At 53.3% G+C, this 21,457-nt stretch overlaps 1 protein-coding gene across 2 annotated transcripts in view; it reads right to left on the bottom strand.

Moving 5' to 3' along the window:
- The window catches only part of SLC9A5 (solute carrier family 9 member A5), a 61,368-nt gene extending 40,094 nt beyond the window's left edge, over positions 1-21,274 (bottom strand). The window contains exon 1 of one of the 2 annotated variants that reach the window (XM_059713614.1): positions 20,992-21,274. In XM_059713614.1, the coding sequence (XP_059569597.1) occupies positions 20,992-21,151 (160 nt within the window). In that variant the 5' untranslated portion in view covers positions 21,152-21,274. The remainder of the gene's footprint in view (positions 1-20,991) is intronic. The other variant, XM_059713613.1, reaches the window with a different exon arrangement.
- Between the last annotated feature and the right edge of the window lie 183 nt (positions 21,275-21,457).

Raw genomic sequence — 21,457 nt, 5'->3', positions numbered from 1 at the left:
GAGCCTCAGTGTTATTGCTGCCAGGACATTTACCAGTGCCCTCACTTTCCTGTGAAGCAACCAGTCCTAAGTGGCAAGCCTTTCTCAGTACCTGGCTGCATGACTCTATTCCCAGCCAGGGCCAGCGTTGGAATTATCTCAATGACACTGGCAGCCACCAGGGTGCACTGTAACATGCTGCCTGACCAGAACTTGAGCCCCTTGGTCTGGTACCCAGAGCACTGCAGGGAGGTCAAAGATGGTTTTGACAGGGCTGATCTTGTTTTAAGCAGAGGGTTGGATTAGATGACCTCCTGAGGTCCTTTCTAATGCTATTTTTCTATGACTAAGCCTGGGACTCCGTTTGCAGTGCATCATTACAGCAGGTAAATGATGCTGACATGCCTTGGCCATCTGAGATGACCTTGCAGGAGCCCATACTGTAGCCCAGGTCCCTACTAGTCCACCTAGTGAAACAGCAAAGTTGAGATCTTCTGAATTATTCCTCAAACAAATTGGCACATTAGTTCACAGGCAAAGGAATTGAGTTCTTCTTGTTTTATATTCCTCAGCTTCACATGAAGAGAACTGGCAACTCTCAGGTTGGAGAGAGGATGTGGTGTCATTTGGTATTCAGGAGTTTTCTAACAGCCTTCTTAAACTCAGGTCATTTTAACTTCCAAGCAAAGCAGCCTGGGGTGGCCCCCCCAGCATGCTCTCCCTCACTAATTTAAGAGCCTGCTACTTGCTTTTAAAGGCTTCAGAACCTATCAACACAAATGAGTGCTTTATGTAAGTTTTGGAAAGGTTCCCAGCAGGCCTCAGGCTCAGCATGACTCTGGCCAGCATCTCTGAGCAACCTGCAGCACTCCAGGGTACCAGCCGAAGGGGCTTAAGCTCAGGTCAGGTGGTGCAGCAGGTCCAGCTGGCTGCTTGTGATTGTGTGCCAGTCCCAGATCTGGCCCTGCCTGGCCATGGAATTTTGCAGTCCTGTGCTGCGGAAGGGATCTGTTGAGCACAGGGAATCACAGCACTGAGAGCAGGGGGAATTAAAGAAGGAGGACCCCTCAGAGCCAACAGGGCTCAGATGTGCTCAGCTGCCTCTGACCACTTGCAGGTACATAAGTTTGCTGTGTGCCCTGGTGGACAGCCTCTCTGGTAAAATGATACCTGCCACAACTTACCCTGGCCCATCCCCACCCCACAGCATTGCTATCATGGTAACCTGCCATCATCGGTAACACCTGCACTAGTGCCACACAAATGGCAGACCCAGGAGCTGGTTCTCTCTTCCTGATGGAGCAGGATTGCCCACTGCACATGGAGATCTAGGGACATCAATGGAGAAACACGTCCAAGGTAAAAAGATCCCAGCTTTGATTCAATGCCAGCCCTGCTTGCACATTCATAGGCCAGGCATCAGTAACACTCAGCTCTCACCAAAGCCCCGGGCACTCGACCTCTGACACTCCCTTGGAGCCCACTTCAGACTTTGCTGGATCCCAATGATTCCCCTCTCCTGGGTTCTCTCTCCTTACAGGCACTGCTGACCTAAGTGTGGCCTGCCAGGACACCGTGCTGCAGGGTTGGGGGCTGCGTCAGTGGAATCAGTGTGGTCTGTCCATGCCCCAGCACAGCTCTAAGGGTCTGTGTTACTGAGGTGCAGCAAATATGGAAGAGATGGAATGCTGTGCTTCTTTCAGAGTCCAATAGCTTTTTCCTAACAGTAGGAAACACCAGATTAATCCCCAAGTCTTGGCTAAATCCAAGCTGTATAATTAAATTCTGATCAACTAAACTACCTGTAGTTTAATTAAAGCCAGAGTCTTCATCGTTGATTTAATCACAGTGAGAGAAGCTAGGAGAAAGGCTGTGTGCCCCTAGACAGCACTTCCAGCCTAAGTGTGTGTGGGGAAGCTACCTCTAACTCCATGTGCTAAAATCCTACAGGACCCAATCCCCTGAGCAAGGTCCAAGACCCTGAGCTGTCACAAAGCCAGTCCCCAGACCTGACTATGAGGGTCAAGTTATATGTTAAACGTAGACCACACTAAATCTGTGGATTGTTAAGCAGGGTCAAAGTTAGAACATGCTGTGAGCAATAAGAGTTGCATATTTACTCAAATACAAGACCGGGGTGGAGTGAGGGGTGTTGCTTCTTCCTTTGCCACCCAGCAATTGGGAGGGACAAGACTGTTCTTGAATTTGAGTACCAGCCTGGGGCAGGCAGCAGCTCAGCTCCTGGTTTGGCCCCAGGCTTGGGGCTAAAGCTTGAGCTGGGCTGCACTTTACCTGGTCTGGGGTAGCTTGTTTAGCAGCGGAGGGGACTCACAGCCAGGGGAGCATAGGGGAGACTGCAAGGAGAGGAGGAAACCTGAAGCCTTCTCCAGCTTTGACTGTGGATGTCCACCTTGCTTCCCCCACCCCCTGCTCCCCCCACCCCCAGCTGCCCCTTCCCCCATTACCTTCTGTTCTTGCTCCTGATCCTCTAGCCCCAATCCAGCCCAGCTGGTGGGGCTGGTCTAAGGTATAGTCCAGTCACACTACTGATTGCCCCAAAGAGCAGATCTGCAGCAGAAGGTAAATGGGAGGGGGTGAGCAGGGAGGAGGGAGCAAGAGGTTGGAGGCAGGTGGTGCAGGGAGGAACAGATGATGTGAGAGGCAAGGAGTGGTGGGGACAGGCAACAGGGCGGGGAGAGCAGGCACAGGAATGGAGGAACAGGCAGCAGGGGGGCTTGTGGCAGGACATATGGCGGGGGCAGTTGCAGGGGGGACAGGCACAGGAGGGCAAGGGAGCAAGGGGCAGGGGTCTTGTCTTCCACCTTCTGCTGCTGCATTCCTTGCCACAGTAGTAGAAGGGTGAATTTAAGACAACTTACCACTAATTTGATTCTATACTTGGAAAATTATAATAAATGTATCATTTTCTATGTATAGTATTTAAGTATTGGGGGGTCATCTTAAATTTTAAGTTATCTTGGATTCAGGAAAATAAAACATTTCTTGCCTGCACAGCTCTGACTTGCCAGTAGAGGGCTGGAGAGCAGGGGCATGGCTAGGAGCCAGGACACCTGGGCCTTATCCCTGTTCTAGAGGTAGCAAGATGGGGAGGAGCTGGGAACAGTGCATCCTGGGATGCCAGAAGACTGCAAATTGCTCGTTTTATCTCCGTGGAGCAGAATGAAATTATCTTAATATAGTCTATACAGCACAGCCCAGAATTAACCCTTACCTGAAGCAGTTTAAGTCTGAGAGACTCAGAGGGTACTTAGCACAAGTTAACGTGTTTTAACCAATGGATACTTGTATTTCAAGCGCCCTTAGTATGATCCAATGTTCCCTCTAAGGCAGGGGTATCCAAACTTTTTGAATGTGGGGCCGGATCACGAACTTTTTATCACCTAGTGGGCTAGCGAGCCATATTCAAAGACCTCACAGGAAGTGGTATCACACCAGGAAGTGATGTCACGTGACCTTTGACACCAATGACGTTGCAGGAAGTGACAATGAAATGGGTCTGGAAATGTGGTTTAAAATACAAAATAAAAACAATATAAAAGCAAGAATGAAATGATACCAAACACTTGATTAAATAAACACTTTCACTTCTACTCACTTCTCAATGAATGAAAGAAGCATAATGCAAGTCGACAGATCAAATGTAGAAAAGATATCAGTCAGAGCGGAAACTAATCAAAGCAACAAAATATGGGCATTTTTGAGAATAATCTTCAAGAAGATTTACTTTTATTGAATTAATAACTCGTTAGTAACACATCTTTAACAAGTAGTAACAAGTTGAATCCCCAATCCCGTGCAAGGAGAAACAGAAGCAAACACAATCCAAACACTGGACAGTATTTTTACAAAGATTTTTACCTGCTCCAAATTTACGTTGGAGCCCAGATCGTTCATGCTCTATTCTTGAGCATATTGTTCAGTTTTAAAGGAGCATACAGCACAGCTGCACGGGGCTCAGCCACAGCTTTCCCTCCCTGGTTCAGCCCAGCCAGCCCATCCCGTCCCCTATCAAGCGGTGGCTTCCCCACGTGCTGCTACACTTTCCCCCTAACTGTGCCAGCTGGTCCCAAAAGCCAGGAGGCTCCACCGCAGCTGCTGCTGGCCAGTGCCGACCCAGCCGGGCGTCCCCAGCAGCACGTGGGAAGCCAGCTTCAGCCGCATGCTGCCCTGCCCAGCCGGGTCGGCACCGGCCAGGAAAAGCAGCATGCAGCTGAAGCCGGCTTCCCATGTGCTGCTGGAGACAGGAGGAGGCTGGCCAGGTCTGCACCAGCCAGCAGAAGCAGTGGCGGAGCCGTGTGCCGCTTGGTACTGACCGGAGCAGGCAGGGGGAAAATGCAGCTGAGCCTCTGCCACTCCGGCCGGGCTCGTCCCATCCCAAGCGGCACACGGCTCCACCGCCACTTCTGGTGGCTGGTGCAGACCTGGCCAGCCTCCTCCCGTCCCCAGCAGTACATGGGAAGCCGGCTTCAGCCGCATGCCGCTTTTCCTGGCCGGTGCTGACCCGGCTGGGTCCGTCCCATCCAGAGCAGCATGCGGCTGAAGCCAGCTCCTCATGTGCTGCTGGGGACGGGAGGAGCCTGGCCAGGTCTGCACTGGCCAGCAGAAGCAGCGGCGGAGCTGTGTACCGCTTGGGACGGGACGAGCCCAGCCGGAGCGGCGGGGGCTCAACTGCACTTTCCCCCTGCCTGCACCGGTCAGTCCCGAGCAGCACACGGCTCCACCACCGCTTCTGCTGGCTAGTGCTGAGCTGGCCGGCCTCCTCCCATGCCCAGCAGCACATGGGAAGCCGGCTTCAGCCACATGCTGCTCCGGATGGGACAGACTCGCCCGGGTTGGCACCAGCCAGCAGGGGCGGTGGCAGAGCCATGTGCCTCTCAGGACTGACTAGCACAGGTAGGGGGAAAGTGCAGCTGAGCCCCTGCTGCTCTGGCTGGGCTCATCCTGTCCCAAGAGGCACGTGGCTACTCCTCTTCCCACACGCACCACATCGGCAATGTCAAGCTGATGCGGTGCGTGTGGGAACCTTGTCCCTTCCCTAGCCCTTCAGCAGCCATTAGGAAGTTGCTGAGGGGCTGGGGGAGGTACAAGGGGTGGGAACAAAGGTAAACCGTGTTTACTTTGCAGCACTGCGGGCCACAGAAAATGCCTTGGTGGGCTGCATGGCGGCCTGCGGGCCGTATGTTGAACAAGCCTGCTCTAAAGTGTGGCAATCTGTGAGTGCGCTGCTTTGGTCCCGCCTCCCCCTTTCGCTAAGCCTGGATCCAGACTATGCTAAGCCTAATAGACTACAATCCTCATGTAATAGATCTTCATGCACTGGATTTTGCAATAATCCTCCAAGCATAAGACACGGGGCTGGGGAGTGGAGCAGTTCCCCTAAGCCAGTAATGGGGACTCCCTATTCATGATGCAGAAATCTTATGTCATGGTTAAACAAAGTTTTTGGGTAAATGTGATATAATTTACCAAAAGCATCTTGTCTGCCTATGTCCTTAGACCAGCACAACTGTAACCAGCACCCCCAAACTACATCACGGTTAGGAATGATTCCTTGCACCTTCTCCTTTTCCTCTGATGCACACCCAGGTTCTGCACCATTGTGCTCTGCCCCACACACCTTTCCCTGCTGCAGGTAACCAAAGTGAATCCAACCGTGGTACATCAGGCTGTGTAAACAATGTCATTGGGAGAGCAACGTGCTGTCTGAAGAGGAGTGAAGTTGTCAGGGTGCACTCTTGGCTGCCTCGAGCTGCTGCTGCCTGCAGCATTGAATCCAAGATCTAGGGAAGCCAAGCTCCGCACGTGTCCCTGCTCTGGGAGTGAGGAGGCACATGGACTCCGGGCTGGGGAACGGAGCAGTTTCCCGATGCCAGCAGAGCCTGTGCCAGCCCCCGACCCCACCACGCCTCTGGGAGTGAAGAGGCACATGGCCCCAGGGCTGGGCAGTGGAGCAGTTTCCCAGCAACAGCCCCCAGCCCCTGCCTCCACGAGTGAGGAAGCATATGGCCTCGGGGCTGGGGAGCAGAGCAGTTCCCAGGGGCCGGCAGAGCCCATGCCAGGCTCCAGCCCCAGTCCCTGCGTCACCTTGCCTTGCCGCAACCCAACTCCTCTCCAGGAGGGTGCGCAATGTTGTTAAGTTAGTGTATGGCATGGTATTAAATTGTGCATGGCCGCACACGCACGCACCTTGGAGAGAACTAAGTGTAACATGTAACATCACTCTGACTATTCATGTACGCATCCAAATTGTTCTAAACACCTGCTATGCTCTTGACCTCACTGGTGTTGTGGGGCAGTGAGTTCCACAGGCTGCCAAGGTATTGTTTGAAAGAGTGTTTCCTTTTATTAGTTTTTAATGCACTACCTATCATTTTCTCTGGGGGTCCTGTTGTCATTCTGTGGGGGTCTGCACAGGGCTCTATTCTCAATCCCCTTCCACTTCCTTCACCCTTTCTCTAAGGGGTCCCATTGACACACCAAACTCCACTAGCCATGGCTGCTTCTGTCCAGTCCCATGGCAATGCCAGTCCCCAACATCTCCTCCAGGAGGACATGCTCACAGTTGACTGCGCCTCTCTGCCAGCCCATGCATCCAGGACAGAGACAAGCCTTGCCACTTCTTTCACCACCGTGATGGTTTCCAAGAACTCACTCTCTCCAGTTTCAGCCTCTCAGCCTCTGACCCAACCCCTCTCAGTTGGTCCCACATGCAGGAGCTCATCTTCTTCTGGCCTATCAACTTGTCCACATCTTGGTCCCTGAATCACTTTGCTGCTTGCCCCTATCCATCACCACCATCACTTCACCACATCACCCAGACACTTCTTGTCCCCACCTTCAAGGCCATAAGCAACACTGGCCCTTACATCCTCAGTGCTGTCTTTGCCTCCTCTCACACTGTTCCCAACAGGCCCACACCTGCAAGGTATTCAGGTCCTATCCTGAGCTCCTCCTCTACTGTGTCAGCTGCAAAAAGCAAGTCAGACATTATATGCCAAGAATGAATCTACCCAATCCCCTGTTGCATGCTGGCTTCATTGAGCAGCCAAGCAGTCTCTGTGCAGGAGAACCAGGCTGCTTCTACCACCGCTCAGAACTGCCCTGAAACCCACCCCTCTGTGGTGAATAAAAGCAACCTGGGAAGATCACTGGGGCAGTGACCTTGCTCTCTTCCCTCCCTGTGAAGCACCTGACACGCTTCAGGGTGCCAAGAAATACTACAGCTCAATAACATTACTGTAGCATTGGAAGACAGAGTTCAGAGGAGCTCCTAATTTACATTCCTTAAACTAGTCCTCAGAGCCAGCCTTAGGGGTAGGTGATATGAGTGACAGCCCAAGGTGCCATGCTCATGGGGGTGCTCCCCACCATACACACACAGCACTCTTCCTCCACACCAATTAAGCCAATCCCCACCCTAGGCAAGAGGAGTGGCTCCCAGTCCAACCTCCAGCTGCTGCTCAGGAGGAGCTGTGCTGGGCAGTGCAGCTGGCAGCAGAAGTGCCTGCCCTCCTGCCCACCCACATGCCTGGTGCAGCATGCCACTCTGTCTCCCCACTGGACTGCGCCCTGTGCCCCTGCCTGCCTGCCTCTGTCTGCAGCAGTGCTGCTGACTTGCAGGGAAGCCACATGGAGGAAACCAGGGGGAATACTGAAATATTGAAATGCAAGGTTCTCCACCTTGGGAGGAAAAACCTGCAGCATCCTCATAGGCTTGGCAGTGCTACGCTGGCTAGTACTACAGAAGAAAGAGACTTGGGGGTCATCATTGACCTCAAGATGAACATGAGCCTGCAGTGAAATGCTGTGGCTAGTAAAGCGACCAAAACGCTGGCTTGCATCCATAGATGCTTCTCAAGCAGATTCCGGGACGTCATTCTCCCCTTGTACTCGGCCTTGGTGAGGCCGCAGCTGGAGTACTGCATCCAGTTTTGGGCTCCACAAGTCAAAAAGCATGTGGAGAAGCTTGAGAGAGAGTTTATTAAAGAGGCCATCCTTAATGAACTGGCCAATGCCAACATCCTGAGGGATAGCCAGCGTGGGTTTGTTTCAGGTAGGTCTTGCTTGACCAATCTCATTTCCTTTTATGACCAGGTGACCTATCACCTGGACAAGGGGGAAGAGATTGATGTCATATATCTTGACTTCAAAAAAGCCTTCGATCTGGTATCCCATGATCACCTCTTGGTGAAACTGGCCAAGTGTGGCCTTGGGTCCACCACGATCCGCTGGCTGGGAAATTGGCTCCATGGTTGGACTCAGAGGGTGGTCGCTGATGGAAGTCAATCGTGATGGTGCCCTGCGAATAGTGGGTTCTCCCAAGGCTCTGTCCTTGGACCCATATTGTTCAACAACTTCATTAATGATGTGGAGATTGGAGTCAGAAGCAGACTGGCAAAGTTCGCCGATGACACCAAACTTTGGGGCAAAGCATCCACACCTGAAGACAGGGGGGCAATCCAGGCTGACCTGGACAGGCTCAGCAAATGGGCGGACGAGAACGTGATGGTGTTTAACACTGAAAAATGCAAGGTTCTCCACCTCAGGAGAAAAACCTGCAGCATCCTTATAGGCTCGGCAGTGCTACGCTGGCTAGTACTATGGAAGAAAGAGACTTGGGGGTCATCATTGACCACAAGATGAACATGAACCTGCAATGCAATGCTGCGGCTAGTAAAGCAGCCAAAACACTGGCTTGCATCCATAGATGCTTCTCAAGCAGATCCTGGGATGTCATTCTCCCCTTGTACTTGGCCTTGGTGAGATCGCAGCTGGAGTACCGCATCCAGTTTTGGGCCCCACAATTCAAAAAGGATGTGGAGAAGCTTGAGAGAGTCCAGAGAAGAGCCATGATCAGAAGTCAGGAAAACAGACCTTATGACAACAGGCTGAGAGCTATGGGACTCTTTAGCCTGGAAAAGCTCAGGCTCAGGGGTGATCTGATGGCCACCTATAAGTTTATCAGGGGTGACCATCAGTATCTGGGGGAAGGTTTGTTCACCAGAGCGCCACAAGGGATGACGAGGTTGAATGGTTATAAACTACTGCAAGACCATTTCAGGCTGGACATAAGAAAGAATCTCTTTACTGTCTGAGTGCCCAAGGTCTGGAATAGCCTGCCATCAGAGGTGGTTCAAGCACCTACATTGAACACCTTCAAGAGTAAATTGGATGCTTATCTTGCTGGGATCCTATGACCCCAGCTGACTTCCTGCCCTTCGGGCAGGTGGCTGGACTCAATGATCTTCCAAGGTCCCTTCCAGCCCTAATGTCTATGAAATCTATGAAAGCTCAACCAGGGCACCACTTTCCCTAAGGCCGGCTCTGCCAGTTCTTATTCCACACAGCACTCTCAGCTCCCCTTTTGCACATCTCTCCAAGAAAAACACCACCAAGCTCTCACTAGGCTCTGACCATTCTGGTCATCCTTTTCTGAGCCTCTCTATTTCTTCTGTAATTTCCTAAGATAGGGTGATCAGGCCTGAACAGGCACTGCAAGTGAGGAGTGCCACTGATTTACAGAAAGGTGTCAGATAGTTTCTACCCTGGCTTTAGGCCCCCCAGCATTCATTTGTTTTCTTAAGCACGCCTGCACACTGAACACAGACCTTTCTTGAACTGTCCCTTCCCCTCCCTTAGTACTCAGAGCTCCCTTACAGCCCAACAATGTTTGTGACACAAGGCCAGTTAAGTATTTTCCCTAGCCAAGCAGAAGATTGGGGTAGCATGATCAGGCCATTTTTTGTAGCCAAAGGCACACAAGGTAGTGATGTGATCAGCATCACATCAAGCTGCTTTTGACTCCTGAATGACCAGGTACCATGTACAGCTGGATCAGTTGGGAGATTCCTGCACCACAAGTCCAGAAGGTGGTTCAAAAGTCAGACCTCTAGGCCCACAACAACATGTGTTAGCTTCTCTGCCATCCAGCTCCAGTAGGTGCGAACCAAATAATTCTGCTCAATATGGATCCCCTTCCTCTGCAGTTGGCCATGGGGCCACTGGGCTGCCATGACAGTTAGGTCCCTGTAGATCTCCTCTGGAGTCTCAGTTGCTGTTGCAATGGCAAGACAGGGACAGGGAGCATGACTTAAAACTCAGGTTTGGGTGATCTTAAGGCTCCCTGAAACTGCTAAAATAGAGAGGAGGAAAAGCAGAAGTGGAAATAAGGTTCAAAGCCCATTTCTTACTGACTTTTGGAATGGTCCTGCAAAGCCCACTGGAAGTACATAAGGGTATTCCAGCTTGTAATGGCAAGCATAATGGCAAGGCTGCACAAGAAATGGTTTGAGGAAGAGAAACTAATGTTAATGGGCTAGGGATGGAAGGGTGTGAGAAGCTGGGACCATGTCTGGGTCTCTGGGTCAGATATCCTGCAGCCAGCTGGCAGGCACCAATGTTTGGGGAGCAGCTAGATGCCATAAGCAATTCTGAAAAAGATATGCAAGGTGCATGTGGCTAAGTCCTGTGCAGATATCAGAGCTGTGCAGTCCACTTTGTATACCTCACACAAAGGGCCAGGCTCCAGAGACAGAGGAAATGGGTCCATGCCCTGTGTTCAGGGAGCACAGCTATTCATATGCACCTTTTTACTTCTCGTCCTCCTCCCACCCCACTTACAGCACTGGGCTCCTGCTCCCAAAGCTCTGAACTGGTGCATCTGAGAGTCAAACTGTATTTTGGATAAGGACAATGATTACGTTGCTGAAGCTAAAGGTTCCTCTCAACCAGCGGTATCAGTAGTACCAGGACTGCAGCCCTCAAGCTAAGTCCACATCCAATGTAAAGGGACCAATTAGTGACACATCAGTGCCACACCCTCTATGGACTTCTACCAGATCCAGCCTAGACAGTAGAGGAGACTTTCTAAACCACTCTGCAGCTCTGCAGGTGGCACATGAGAAGGGCAGCAGCTGGGAGAAGCAAGTGGGGAACGTGTTGTACTTGACTCACGCCAGGAGACTGAAACAGTCTGTGACACTACATCATGCCAACAGGAACAAAACTCTGGAGAGTTTCCAGGAGAGTGACAGGCTTCAAGCCCCCTCTCCTAAAGTCAGGTTTAGAGTTAGGAGAACCCAGCAAAACTGGCAGCTAGGCAAGGCCAGGCTGTGCATGCATGATGCAGCAAGCTGTGGGTGCTGGGCCCCATTCGCCAGATGCTGCTGCAGCTGTACTGAGCCATGGCAGGGTGAGGGATTGCCCCAGAGCTCGGTCCATGCCGCATGCGCCCAGCAGACAGTGGCTCCACACCCCCAGCAGTGGTTCCAGCATGGACCTAATTAGCTCTGCAGTAAATAGTGCACAAATATTGTGGGTGGGGGTGGCTGCAGCTCCTGCCTCAGGCCTGGGGAGCAGTGTATCCCACTCCAGCTGCTGCTCCTGCTGTCTCAGCTGGGGATGGAGCCTGTGGCTGTGGGGCAGGGTGCGGGTCAGGTGGGGGCCCCAGGCTTGGGGGGGGGGGGGGCAGACCCAGGGCCCAAGTGAATCTTAAACCGCCCCTACCATCATCCTGCCCTTGGACACTAGCTCCTTCTGCCAGGTTTAAGTTAACTGTGCTGGTGGGCTGGGGCTGTCACAGCGTTGTTTGCCAGTCACTTATCAAGGCTGTATACTAGCTTCTCTCCCAGGGTTTGCACATCTGTGCCAAAGGATGTGGGTGCTGCGTGGCACTGGGTGAATAACAGTGCAGCACCTTACAGTGGCCATGACTACGAAAGACCCTCTGGGGGTCTGTGGGCACCAGCTCCACCATGGGAGCCAGAAGGTAGCACCCACATCCTGCAAGCAGTTCCTGCATGGAGCAGGCCTCAGATGTGTAGGTGACCACTTTTTCAAAATGGAAAGGCAGGACACATGCCCACTTCTCCCCAGCCCTCCTCTTCCCCACCCTACCTCCTGTGGCATGGCCGAAACAGAGATCAGCAGAGTGGAGAGGATGTGGACTGTCTATTGGTGGCTTGGGGCTCTTCACCCTGTTGCCTTTCCCCTGGGAGTCCCACGCTGGCCATCAGCCCACTGTCCACCCAACAGAGTGGGGAGCACAACTCCACGTAGCCGTAACCCTTACTGCTGCCAGGCAGGGAGAAGGCACATCGCCATGGTGGTGCGAGCAACGCAGAGCTCCTGGGGGGATGGCAACAGGGTGGGGAGCCCAGAGCCCACAGCAGGCAGCCCACATCTGCCCCCACCCCCGCCCCATGAACAAATCTGAGGGGGCATGCCCCCTCAGCATGTGCCCCCCATGCCCCCTGGACAAGCTGCATGTGGCTCTGCCCTGCTCCATGCCCTGGGCTCTGGCCCCATGCACCACCCTGACTTGGCAGCACCCACAGTGCCTGCCCCACTCCCTCCCTCACCATGGGGGCCTTGATCTGTCCCCCCACACTCCCCCCATGACACCTCCCACCCATAGACTTACCTGCAGGAAGCTGATCTCCACACTGCCTAGCTGTATTCCCAGCCATGTGTATGTGCGCACACATGCATGTGGTGGCTCCTGCATCCCACTCCCAGCAGCCCCTTGTGGGCTGGAACTCGAGCCTGGAAGGGGAAACCTGCTGTTTCCCTATCTCTGCATGATACTGAGAATCCAGGACAAATGCTGTCCTGGAGTCATGCAGCCTGGGACCAGGACTTGATAATCCCATTCTGGGACTGTCCTGCCCAATTAGGGATGGTTGGTCACCCTACAGATGTGGCAAACAAGGCCTATGTAATTTTGAGCAGCAAACCCAAAGATGCCAACTGCTAGTGCAAAGTAAAGGAAACCCCAGCTCATGGTAAGATCTTACCAGAGCCACACAAAGAACACTAGAGGCGCCTCTCAGTCCTTGGGAGCCACCAAAGGGCAAGGAAATTAAAATGAAGGGAACTCAGACACAAGACCAAAAGCAAAGGAGGGTCCTAAGGGCTTCAAAGGAAAGCATTGGAGCATGGCCGTGGAGACCTTGGGTCAGAGATAGCTGGCAGCAGGGGAGGATGTGCTGGATAACAGAAATGATGTTACAAGAGGATGGTGCCTTCCACAAAAAGATCTGGCCCCTCCTCAAAGGGCCTGTGGGGCAGAACACTGATGAAGATGACAGGTCATGGTGTCCATGTCTCATGACCCCTGAGCCAGCCTCAGGAGCTGGGAAATAACACAGGTGGAAGAAGCAATAGGAGGCTGAGAGGGGACCTGGTGGCTGCCTACAAACTCATCAGGGGAGATCAACAGCAAATAGGTAGAGCCCTTTTCTCCCTAGCAGCACCTGGGGTGGCAAGGAACAATGGTAATAAGCTGATGGAGAATAGGTTTAGGTTGGAGATCAGAAGGCAATATTTTACAGTTCGGGTGGCCAAAATCTGGAACCAACTTCCCGGGAAAGTGGTCCTCGCCCCTACCTTGGGCAAATTCAAGTGGAGGTTAGATGATCACCTGTCTGGGGTCTTGTGAACCCAGTATTCATTCCTGCCTGTGGCAGAGGGTCAGGCTAGATGATCTGTTCAGGTCCCTCCTGACCCTAGCTACTATGAAACTATTAAACTATGAGCCTCATGATCAGGATACTCACACTGTGGTGGGAAATAGGATCTGGGAAACAGGCCTGCCCTGGGCCTGAAAGAATTGAAAAGGACCCAAAAAGTGCAATTTCTATGGTCCAGCCATTTTACCTACCTAGGTCCTTGGGGAACACCAGTTCCAGGCAACAGAATGGCTCAGCAGGCAAACTATGCTGATCCTGCTGCAGCCAGTGCAGGAGAAAAGAAGATATGCAGATGCACCTGGAAGGCATTCATTCAATAAAGGTGCTGAGTGGGGCCTGGCTGCTAAGAGCATGAAGAGGTGAACATCCTGGGCTGTGCAGTGCAGATGTAGCCTCTGTCACTATACGCTGCAGCAGCAAGAGCAGCAGTGGTTGTTGCATGACCAGGACAGCCTCAGCTCTGAACTGCCCAGTCCCCTGTCACTGCTCACACCCCCTCACCCCCACCTTGCTGCTGACACTGACACGGCCAGCGGCATCTGCAGGTGGTCGCCGACCACTGGTCAGCGCTTCCCACCCCCCACCACTGTGGCAGCCTGCGGGAGCTCCCTGCTCAGACTGCCCCCGCTGCTGACATTGCCATGGCTGCCTGTGGGAGCTCTCTGCTTGCCGACGCCACACCCCCGCCACCAACACCACTGCCTGCAGGCAGTTGCCGTGCCCCCTCAGCCTCTGGGAACGCATGGTGTTCATGGCCCCATGCTTTCCATGCACTCTGAGACAGAAAGCTGGTGCTAGCTTACACACATGCTGAGGGAAAAATACAGCTTTAAAATACAAAGTTTGGGCATATTTTTAGTTGGTTGCCCATTGCATGTCACACCCTTCACATTATGGCTTTCACACTGGTTCACAGATGTTTCTATCCCCTTCCCACACACTCTTACAAGCTGGGACCACATGTGATCCATGTCGCATGTTCAACTTAAGTCTCTTCTTTCTTATTTGCTAAGCTTCACCAATATACACAGTGCTACAATCCATGGACAGGAATGAAGGTAATAACTTCTGGCTCTTCTGCAAGACTTCCATACAAGTTCTCAAGGCACTTTACAGAGAAGGTGTCAATCTCCTGAGTGCAGCCAGCTGCCAAGGGTATATTTGGTCTCTATTCTGCGCTGCCAAGAAGCTCCACAGAAAATGCAGGGCACTGGTTACTACCTAAAAAGCACTAGCTAGCTGAGTGTCCAGGTCTCCCAAACAGAATCCTCTTATCCCCATCACCACACAACCCACACATGCAAGCTTTACATCCTGAGGAGCAGCCTGGAGAAGTCAAAGCCAGGCTTCTCAGTAGCAGCTCATTATCTTTGGTGGGTGAGCCTGGCTGCCTTCAGAAAACAATGTCTTATCAGCTGGCTATTTGCTCAAGGCTGACTCAGTTCTCCTACCATCTACTGACCCTGTAATCCTGGTTGCTCTTCTCCAAGTGGGAGGAACTGAGTACTAGTGAATGTTTGTTGCCTTAACGGATGCTGTGCACAGTGGGGCCGGAGCCTGCTGCCATGCGAGTCACAGAAAATGCCTATAATCCCTGGAACCAAATACAGAAATATTAAATGCCTTTGTGCACTTGGTGCAGTGATCGGGGGAAGGGTGTTAAGAGCTCTAATTTTACACACACTAGTCAGGAATTTCAGAATTAAATGTTCCCACGGCAACTGTAACTTGGCCACGTGCATTAATTTCAGTGCCTTAACACCATAAACAGTTATCCAGCAAGGCTCATCTACAATAGCTATTAGATCTTTGGACAAAGCAGTGACTTGCTACCCTGATGTCACAAAATAAAATAAGGATAACGTTGCTGATGTGACACCACAGAATAAACTTTAGGAAACACAGGTGCCAAATTAAAAGAAATGAAAGCTCTGCATTCAGCTATACTACACCTGAATGGGTAGGCTGGCATGGAAAGCTGGGATCTGAGGGGCTGGAAAATCATGAGAATAGTTTCCCTTTTGTGAGAACCCCTAGATCAGGGGTAGGCAACCCCCGGCACGTGTACTGAGCATGGCACGCAAGGCCATTTTGCTCAGCACGCCATGGCCAGCCCCGGCTCTGGGTAGCAGCTGCCAGCAACGGAGCCTGGGCTACTCCCAGCAGGGCTTGCAGTGTCCCAGCTGCCTGCTGGGAGTAGCCCAGGCTCCTGGCTGGCAGCAGCTACCCAGAGCTGGGGCCAGCTGCAGCTGGGAGGCTCCAAACAGCTGTGCCGGGCTCCGGCATCAGCTCCATACTGGCGTGTGCACCCACACCTCAGAGTGGGCGGTGGGGGTAGGGCCCGAGGCAGCGCTGCCCTGGTCTCTCCCCTGCTCCTAGCACAGAGGTGATGGCAGGCTTCCGGAGCCTGGCTCAGCTGTTTGTAGCCAGCCTGAGCTCTGGGCAACTGCAGCAAGCAGTGAGCAGGCTGCAAACAGCTGCAACAGGCTCCACAGCTCCGGCATCAGCTCCATGCTGGTGGCAACTGCACGTGCACCTCAGGGTGGGCTGCATGGAGTGGGGAGCCTAGCATGGACTCCACGGGCTCCAGGGAACTGCTCCATTCCCCTGCTTTGCCTTGGAGAGTGAGGAGGCACGTGGCATCAGGGATGGGGAGTGGAGCACTTCCCTGGAGCCAGCGAAGCCCACAGAGCAGTTCCCCAGAGCCGGTAGAACCTCACTCGGGGAGGCAGGGGCTGCCTGCCTCAGGTGAGGAGTGAGGAGCTTACCTTCAGTAAGTGTCCCACGCCATACTGAAGCAGTGCGCTCATGGATTGAAGCAGCGCGCTCATGGACCGAAGCAGTGCACTCATGGACCGCTACTCCTTAGAGGGAACATTGGCAGGCACGGTAGCCCCTGCTGAGGCCACAACGCCTGCCAAGTTTCAAGGAGATATGTGCAGGGGTTTCTGGGGAACTGCACCTCAAGCTGCTGACAAGCAAAACTCGTGTCACGTGCGTGTGTTAAGGTGCAGTGAAGTGAAAACAGCAGGCATGGTAGCCCCTTCTGAGGCCATGAAGCCTGCCAGGTTTCAAGGAGATAGGTGCAGGGGGTTCTGGGAAACTGCACCTCAAGCTGCAGACAAGCAAAACTTGTGAGATGTGTGACTATGTGTGCCTGGTGCTGGGGCCTCTACACAACACACTAATATGTCCCAATGAGGTCTTGTCCTCCCCTACAGCTTCGTCTCGGCCCACCACTTTAAATAACAATAGGTAAGCACATGAATCATGTGTGCCTCCAGTGGCTGAGGGGGCACAGCGGTGGGAGCGCAGCGGCGGTAAGCTGGGAGCTCCCACAGATGCTGCTGATGCCATCAGCAGTGGTGGGGTGGGGGTGTTGCGAGCGTTGATCAGGGGTCGGCAACCACCCACAGATGCCACTGCCAGTGTCATTAGTGGGGGTGCCGAGCAACAACTGCCCGCAGGTGCTGCCAACTGTTTTGGTGGCACCTTTTTGTAGGGGGTGCACCGCCACGCTCAGGGGGTGCACATGCACCTACATGAACCCCCTATGCATCCTAGCACTGCCACTTACTTACTGAGTGGCCTCAGACAAGCCCTTTTTCCATGCCTCAGTTTCCTACTGGAAATATAGATATGATACTCAAGTCCATTGGGGGAAAGTGGGAAGACACCTGAAATCTGGCCCCTGTGAGAACAAAGTAAATGAAAGTTTCTCAGATCAGCCATTGCACCCACGCTGGAGGTACCCTTTGTTTTTAAAGTATTTTTCTTGCCTGATGCCATGTGATAGATCCACCCATACAGACCGCAGGGCTGACTGACTATCCAGTTCACTACACAGGGAAAGAATAAAATGGAGTTCATGCAGAGCACTGTCAAATGTACAAAGGAGAACTGAAAAACAGAGAAAAGTACCTTCCTCTTCTCATCTTCTGTGATTACACAGATATTAGTGGTTTATCTGTAACACCTGGTTGGGAAACATTTTCAGACAAGTATGTAAGTTTTGTGAGATAACAGGGCTCTCTTCATTTCATAAATGTCTGTCAGATACTTTGGAATCCTTGGATGGAAGGATCTAAACAAGTAAATATTAAAAAAAGTGAAAAATTAATGTTTTGACAGCACTTAAAAGCAGTAGATGCCATCTAAGCCTGTAGTTACTGCTGTTTTCCAAGTGTGTCAGGGTTGCTGGTTGTTTACAGATTGTTCAACACGTACGTTTGTCCTAAACAGACAAGGAGACACCTTCTCAGAAAGACTTGAGTCTGAAAGGCAGCACCTGGGTGGAAGTGCTATCTCCATCTCACTGCATTATGGAGGGGCCCGCATTGCACACTTGGGGAAGCATGGAGGGGAATTTCTCACTTAAAAAAAACACAGAGCCAGCACTGGTTCAAGGTCACAGGTGACTCCCTGTCAGTTGTGGGTCTCTGGCAAAGGTATGCTTTTGAGGCACAAATCTAAGCTTCCCTCAGTCCAACCAAGTGGCTGCCACTGCCCCCTGTTGCATGATCCCCAGTCTCATGCTGCATAGAGATTCATGATTCCCTCCATTATATCAGACATGGAAGCATGAAATGGCAGCCCATCCCCACACCAAAGCTTCACTGCTTGTGGGGTGGAGCATGCCTGTGCTGCTGTACAGCCCCCACCCATCAGCCTGTCCATTCAGTCTAGATTTCCCAGTGCACTCCCTGCTCCCCTATCAGCTACTGTGACACAACGAGAGATGAATGATCAGAGTTACCATTTGGCCCTAGTTCTGGCCCCATCTCTGGATGGATTTTCCCTCCACCTCTATGCTCCTTGTTCTCTTCTCCTCTCCTTTCTCTCCTATTATTCTCACCCCTCTCCTCTCTGTCTCTACTTGGTTCAGCTGAAGAGGTCCTAGAGCAGGGGCAGGCAATTATTTTGGGCAGAGGGCCACTTACTGAGTTTTGGCAAGCCATCGAGGGCCACATGACAGGCAGCCCAGGGAGGATTAATATTCATTTTCTAAATTTTTTAGGGGCCCCACAGGCCAGATAGCACAGCCTGGCAGGCTGCATCTGGCCCCTGGGCTGCATTTTGCCCACCCCCGTCCTAGAGAGTGGGCCTTCCAAGGAGTAAGGTATTCCAGGACTATTCACCACTATGATCTGCACCAAGCAAATGCACATGTGCTTACATACATCATTCTTGCATTATCTAAGTCTCCTGCCTCCTGTCAGGGCACTGACCCTATTACACTGCTCCTTTTACACTCATACCAAGCCCCTACCCTACAGTCAAAGGCACACTCCCTTCCACCACTAGCGAGGTACAGTACTTCTCCGCGGCAGCGGAGGAAGGAGAAGGAGACCAACCCCAGGGCTGCAAATCCCACTCTCCCACGCAACAACATGCCCCCTTTGCCAAAGAATGTGTGCATCCAGAATTGGGCTGCTCAGTCACCTGAAGACCCACCAAGCTTGATGGACGTCATCCTTGATTTCGAGGGACCACTGCTGCCGCTACCAGGACTCCTGGGTGGACTTGCTGTTTAAAGGGCAGGTACACAGAGCACCAAGCTGTGTACAATGCAATTATGTAGACAAGCCCCATCCCAAAACCTGTAATGATCATCTCAAGCCCTGGAGGACAAAATTCCATCAGTCGTGATAACCTCCAGAGCAACACACATTGCTAGTAATGACATCACCATCCAGATGACCTCTAGCAGCAGGACTATCTAGGGCTGGTAAGTGGCTGAATGAGGAATGATTCTATCTAGCTCCCAATTCATTGTCATTTAAGACTGTTTTTTCCCCCTAACTTATAAAATAGGGTAAAGAGGAGGGACTTTCATGAAATCCCAATCAGGTCCTTTCCCCCATAGTGATAGCCCTCATTCCTATAACTCCTTGTCATGTGTATGTTCTCAATAGAGATGAAAAGTTTAAATTTTTTCCCAAAACTTGATTACCTTATCCAAGGTAAGGATTGCCTTATGAGTTAATCCCTTTTTCTCTTGTACTGCCTAAGCCCACAGTGTGTTTTGAAAGATAGAGTTTCTTACAAGCCTCTGTACATAGCAGGCTTGTCCAACATACGGCCCGCAGGCTGCCATGTGGCCCTCCAAGCTGTTTTCTGAGGCCTGAGGTGCTGCGATGGGAAACAAAAGTAAACACTGTACTTTTGTTTTGGGGGGGAGGTGATGTGATACCACTTCCTGTGATGTCTTTGAATATGGCTCACCGGCCCACTGGGTGACAAAAAGTTCGTGATCTGGCCCCACATTCAAAAAGGTTAAACACCCCTGGGGGACTAACTGGAACTGGGGTTCATCCAGTACAGCAACCAGTCTCTGCCACTGGTAGCTCACCAAATGCTTCAGAGGAAAGTGCAAAAATACTGTGGAGAACAATTACTAAATGAACTGTCTGCACAGGACACTTCTTCCTGACCTGCATCAATCAGTGACTGGTTTATGCCCTTAAGCTCTACAGAGGTTTCCATGCCTTTAGTTTCCTACACTATCTAATGCCAATGTGCATGTTATTGTTATTATTTATATAATAAATATATTATTGTTTATAAAAATGCTCACTCCTTCCATAAATCCTGCTAACCTCTTGGCCTCCCTGAAATCTCAGCGCAATGAATTCTACAGCCTGGAATGGGGTATGGCCCTACCCATCCTAATTTGCCTTTCTTTGGGTGCCCTCTGATTGTACAACCATGGGACTGAGTGGCCAGGACACCTGGGACACCTCCCAGCCCTCCCCTACTCCTGTGTACAGCTCTCCATCACAGGCCCTTTTCTTCAACAATCCTCTGCTACGCTGCCCTAATCGCTTTAGTCTTCTTTCCCACAGAATTCCCCCCCCCCCCCCCGTTCTTGTTTCTGCTCTTCTCTGACCCCTTCCATGACGGGAAGGGAGCCAGCACTGCAATGAGCCACCCCCGATGCACTGGGCCCTCTGTCCACAACCCCTCCCTGCCCACCGGCCTGCAGCCCAAGAACAGCACTCAGGCAGGGGCCACAGGACTGGGCTGTGACCTCTGCAGCTCTTCCACCACCGCCGCGGGGCTCGCTCCCGTGGGGCCCGGGGAGGGAGGCGAGGCCGGGGCGCTCCTCTGTCTCTTGCCGCCCGTGCTCTTCCTGCGGGCGGGCGGGCGGTGGGTCAGCGCCCGGCGCCCCGCTCCGCCGGCTCGGCTCGGCTCGGCTGCCTCCCCGCACCTGGCGCTGCCCTCGGTCCCTGTCTCTCCTCGCAAGCGCTGCTCGCTGCGCTCTGCTCCGTCTGTCCCGAGCAGCCAGCCCAGGGGCACCGGGTACAGGGATGCGCAGGGCCCGGCTCCCCGCTGCCCGCACCGACACATGCACCTGGGCGCAGGGCCGGGGGCCGGGGCCCGGGCTCGGGGCTGGGTCTCCACGCGGACTTGGCTCGGAGGCCCGGGGACGGCGGCTGGGATGCGGCATCGGGGCAGGGGGCGGCCTGGGCAGAGGCGCGGGCCGGCTCCGTCCCTCCTCGTGGCCGCGGCCGCTACTCACCGATCTTGGCCAGACTGGCCACCAGGATCCAGGCCGCCACCAGGTAGGGCACCTGCACCTCCTGCCACTGCCAGCGCAGCAGCTCCGAGGCCGGGGGCGGCGCCGAGCCCGGCGGGGCGCCGGGGGCGCAGGCCGGCGCCGAGCCCGGGGGGGGATGCATGGCCCCTCTGCTCCGCTCCGCTCCGCTCCGCTCCTCCGCTCGGCGCTGCCCGCGCGGCCCCGCCGGCGCTTCCTGGCTCCGGGAGGCACGTCACGTGCACGTGGGGCAGCGACACCCCGACAGTCCGCGCCGCCCCGAGCCCCCGCCGGCCCGCTGCGCCTCCGCCTCCGCCTCCGCCTCCGCCTCCCTTTGCAAAGCGGCCCGGCCCCGGGGCAGCAGCAGCAGCACGCGGCTTTGCCGCCGCCCCGCGCCCACAGCGCTCTCCTGGCCCCCGGGCGCCTCGACCTTCAGCCCCCGACACAGCCC

Source organism: Alligator mississippiensis, chromosome 10 (assembly GCF_030867095.1).
Source record: "Alligator mississippiensis isolate rAllMis1 chromosome 10, rAllMis1, whole genome shotgun sequence".
In the NCBI taxonomy this organism is placed as follows: Eukaryota; Metazoa; Chordata; order Crocodylia; family Alligatoridae; genus Alligator; species Alligator mississippiensis.
Note: the sequence above shows the minus strand (reverse complement) of the source record. Positions and strands in the feature narration are given on the sequence as shown.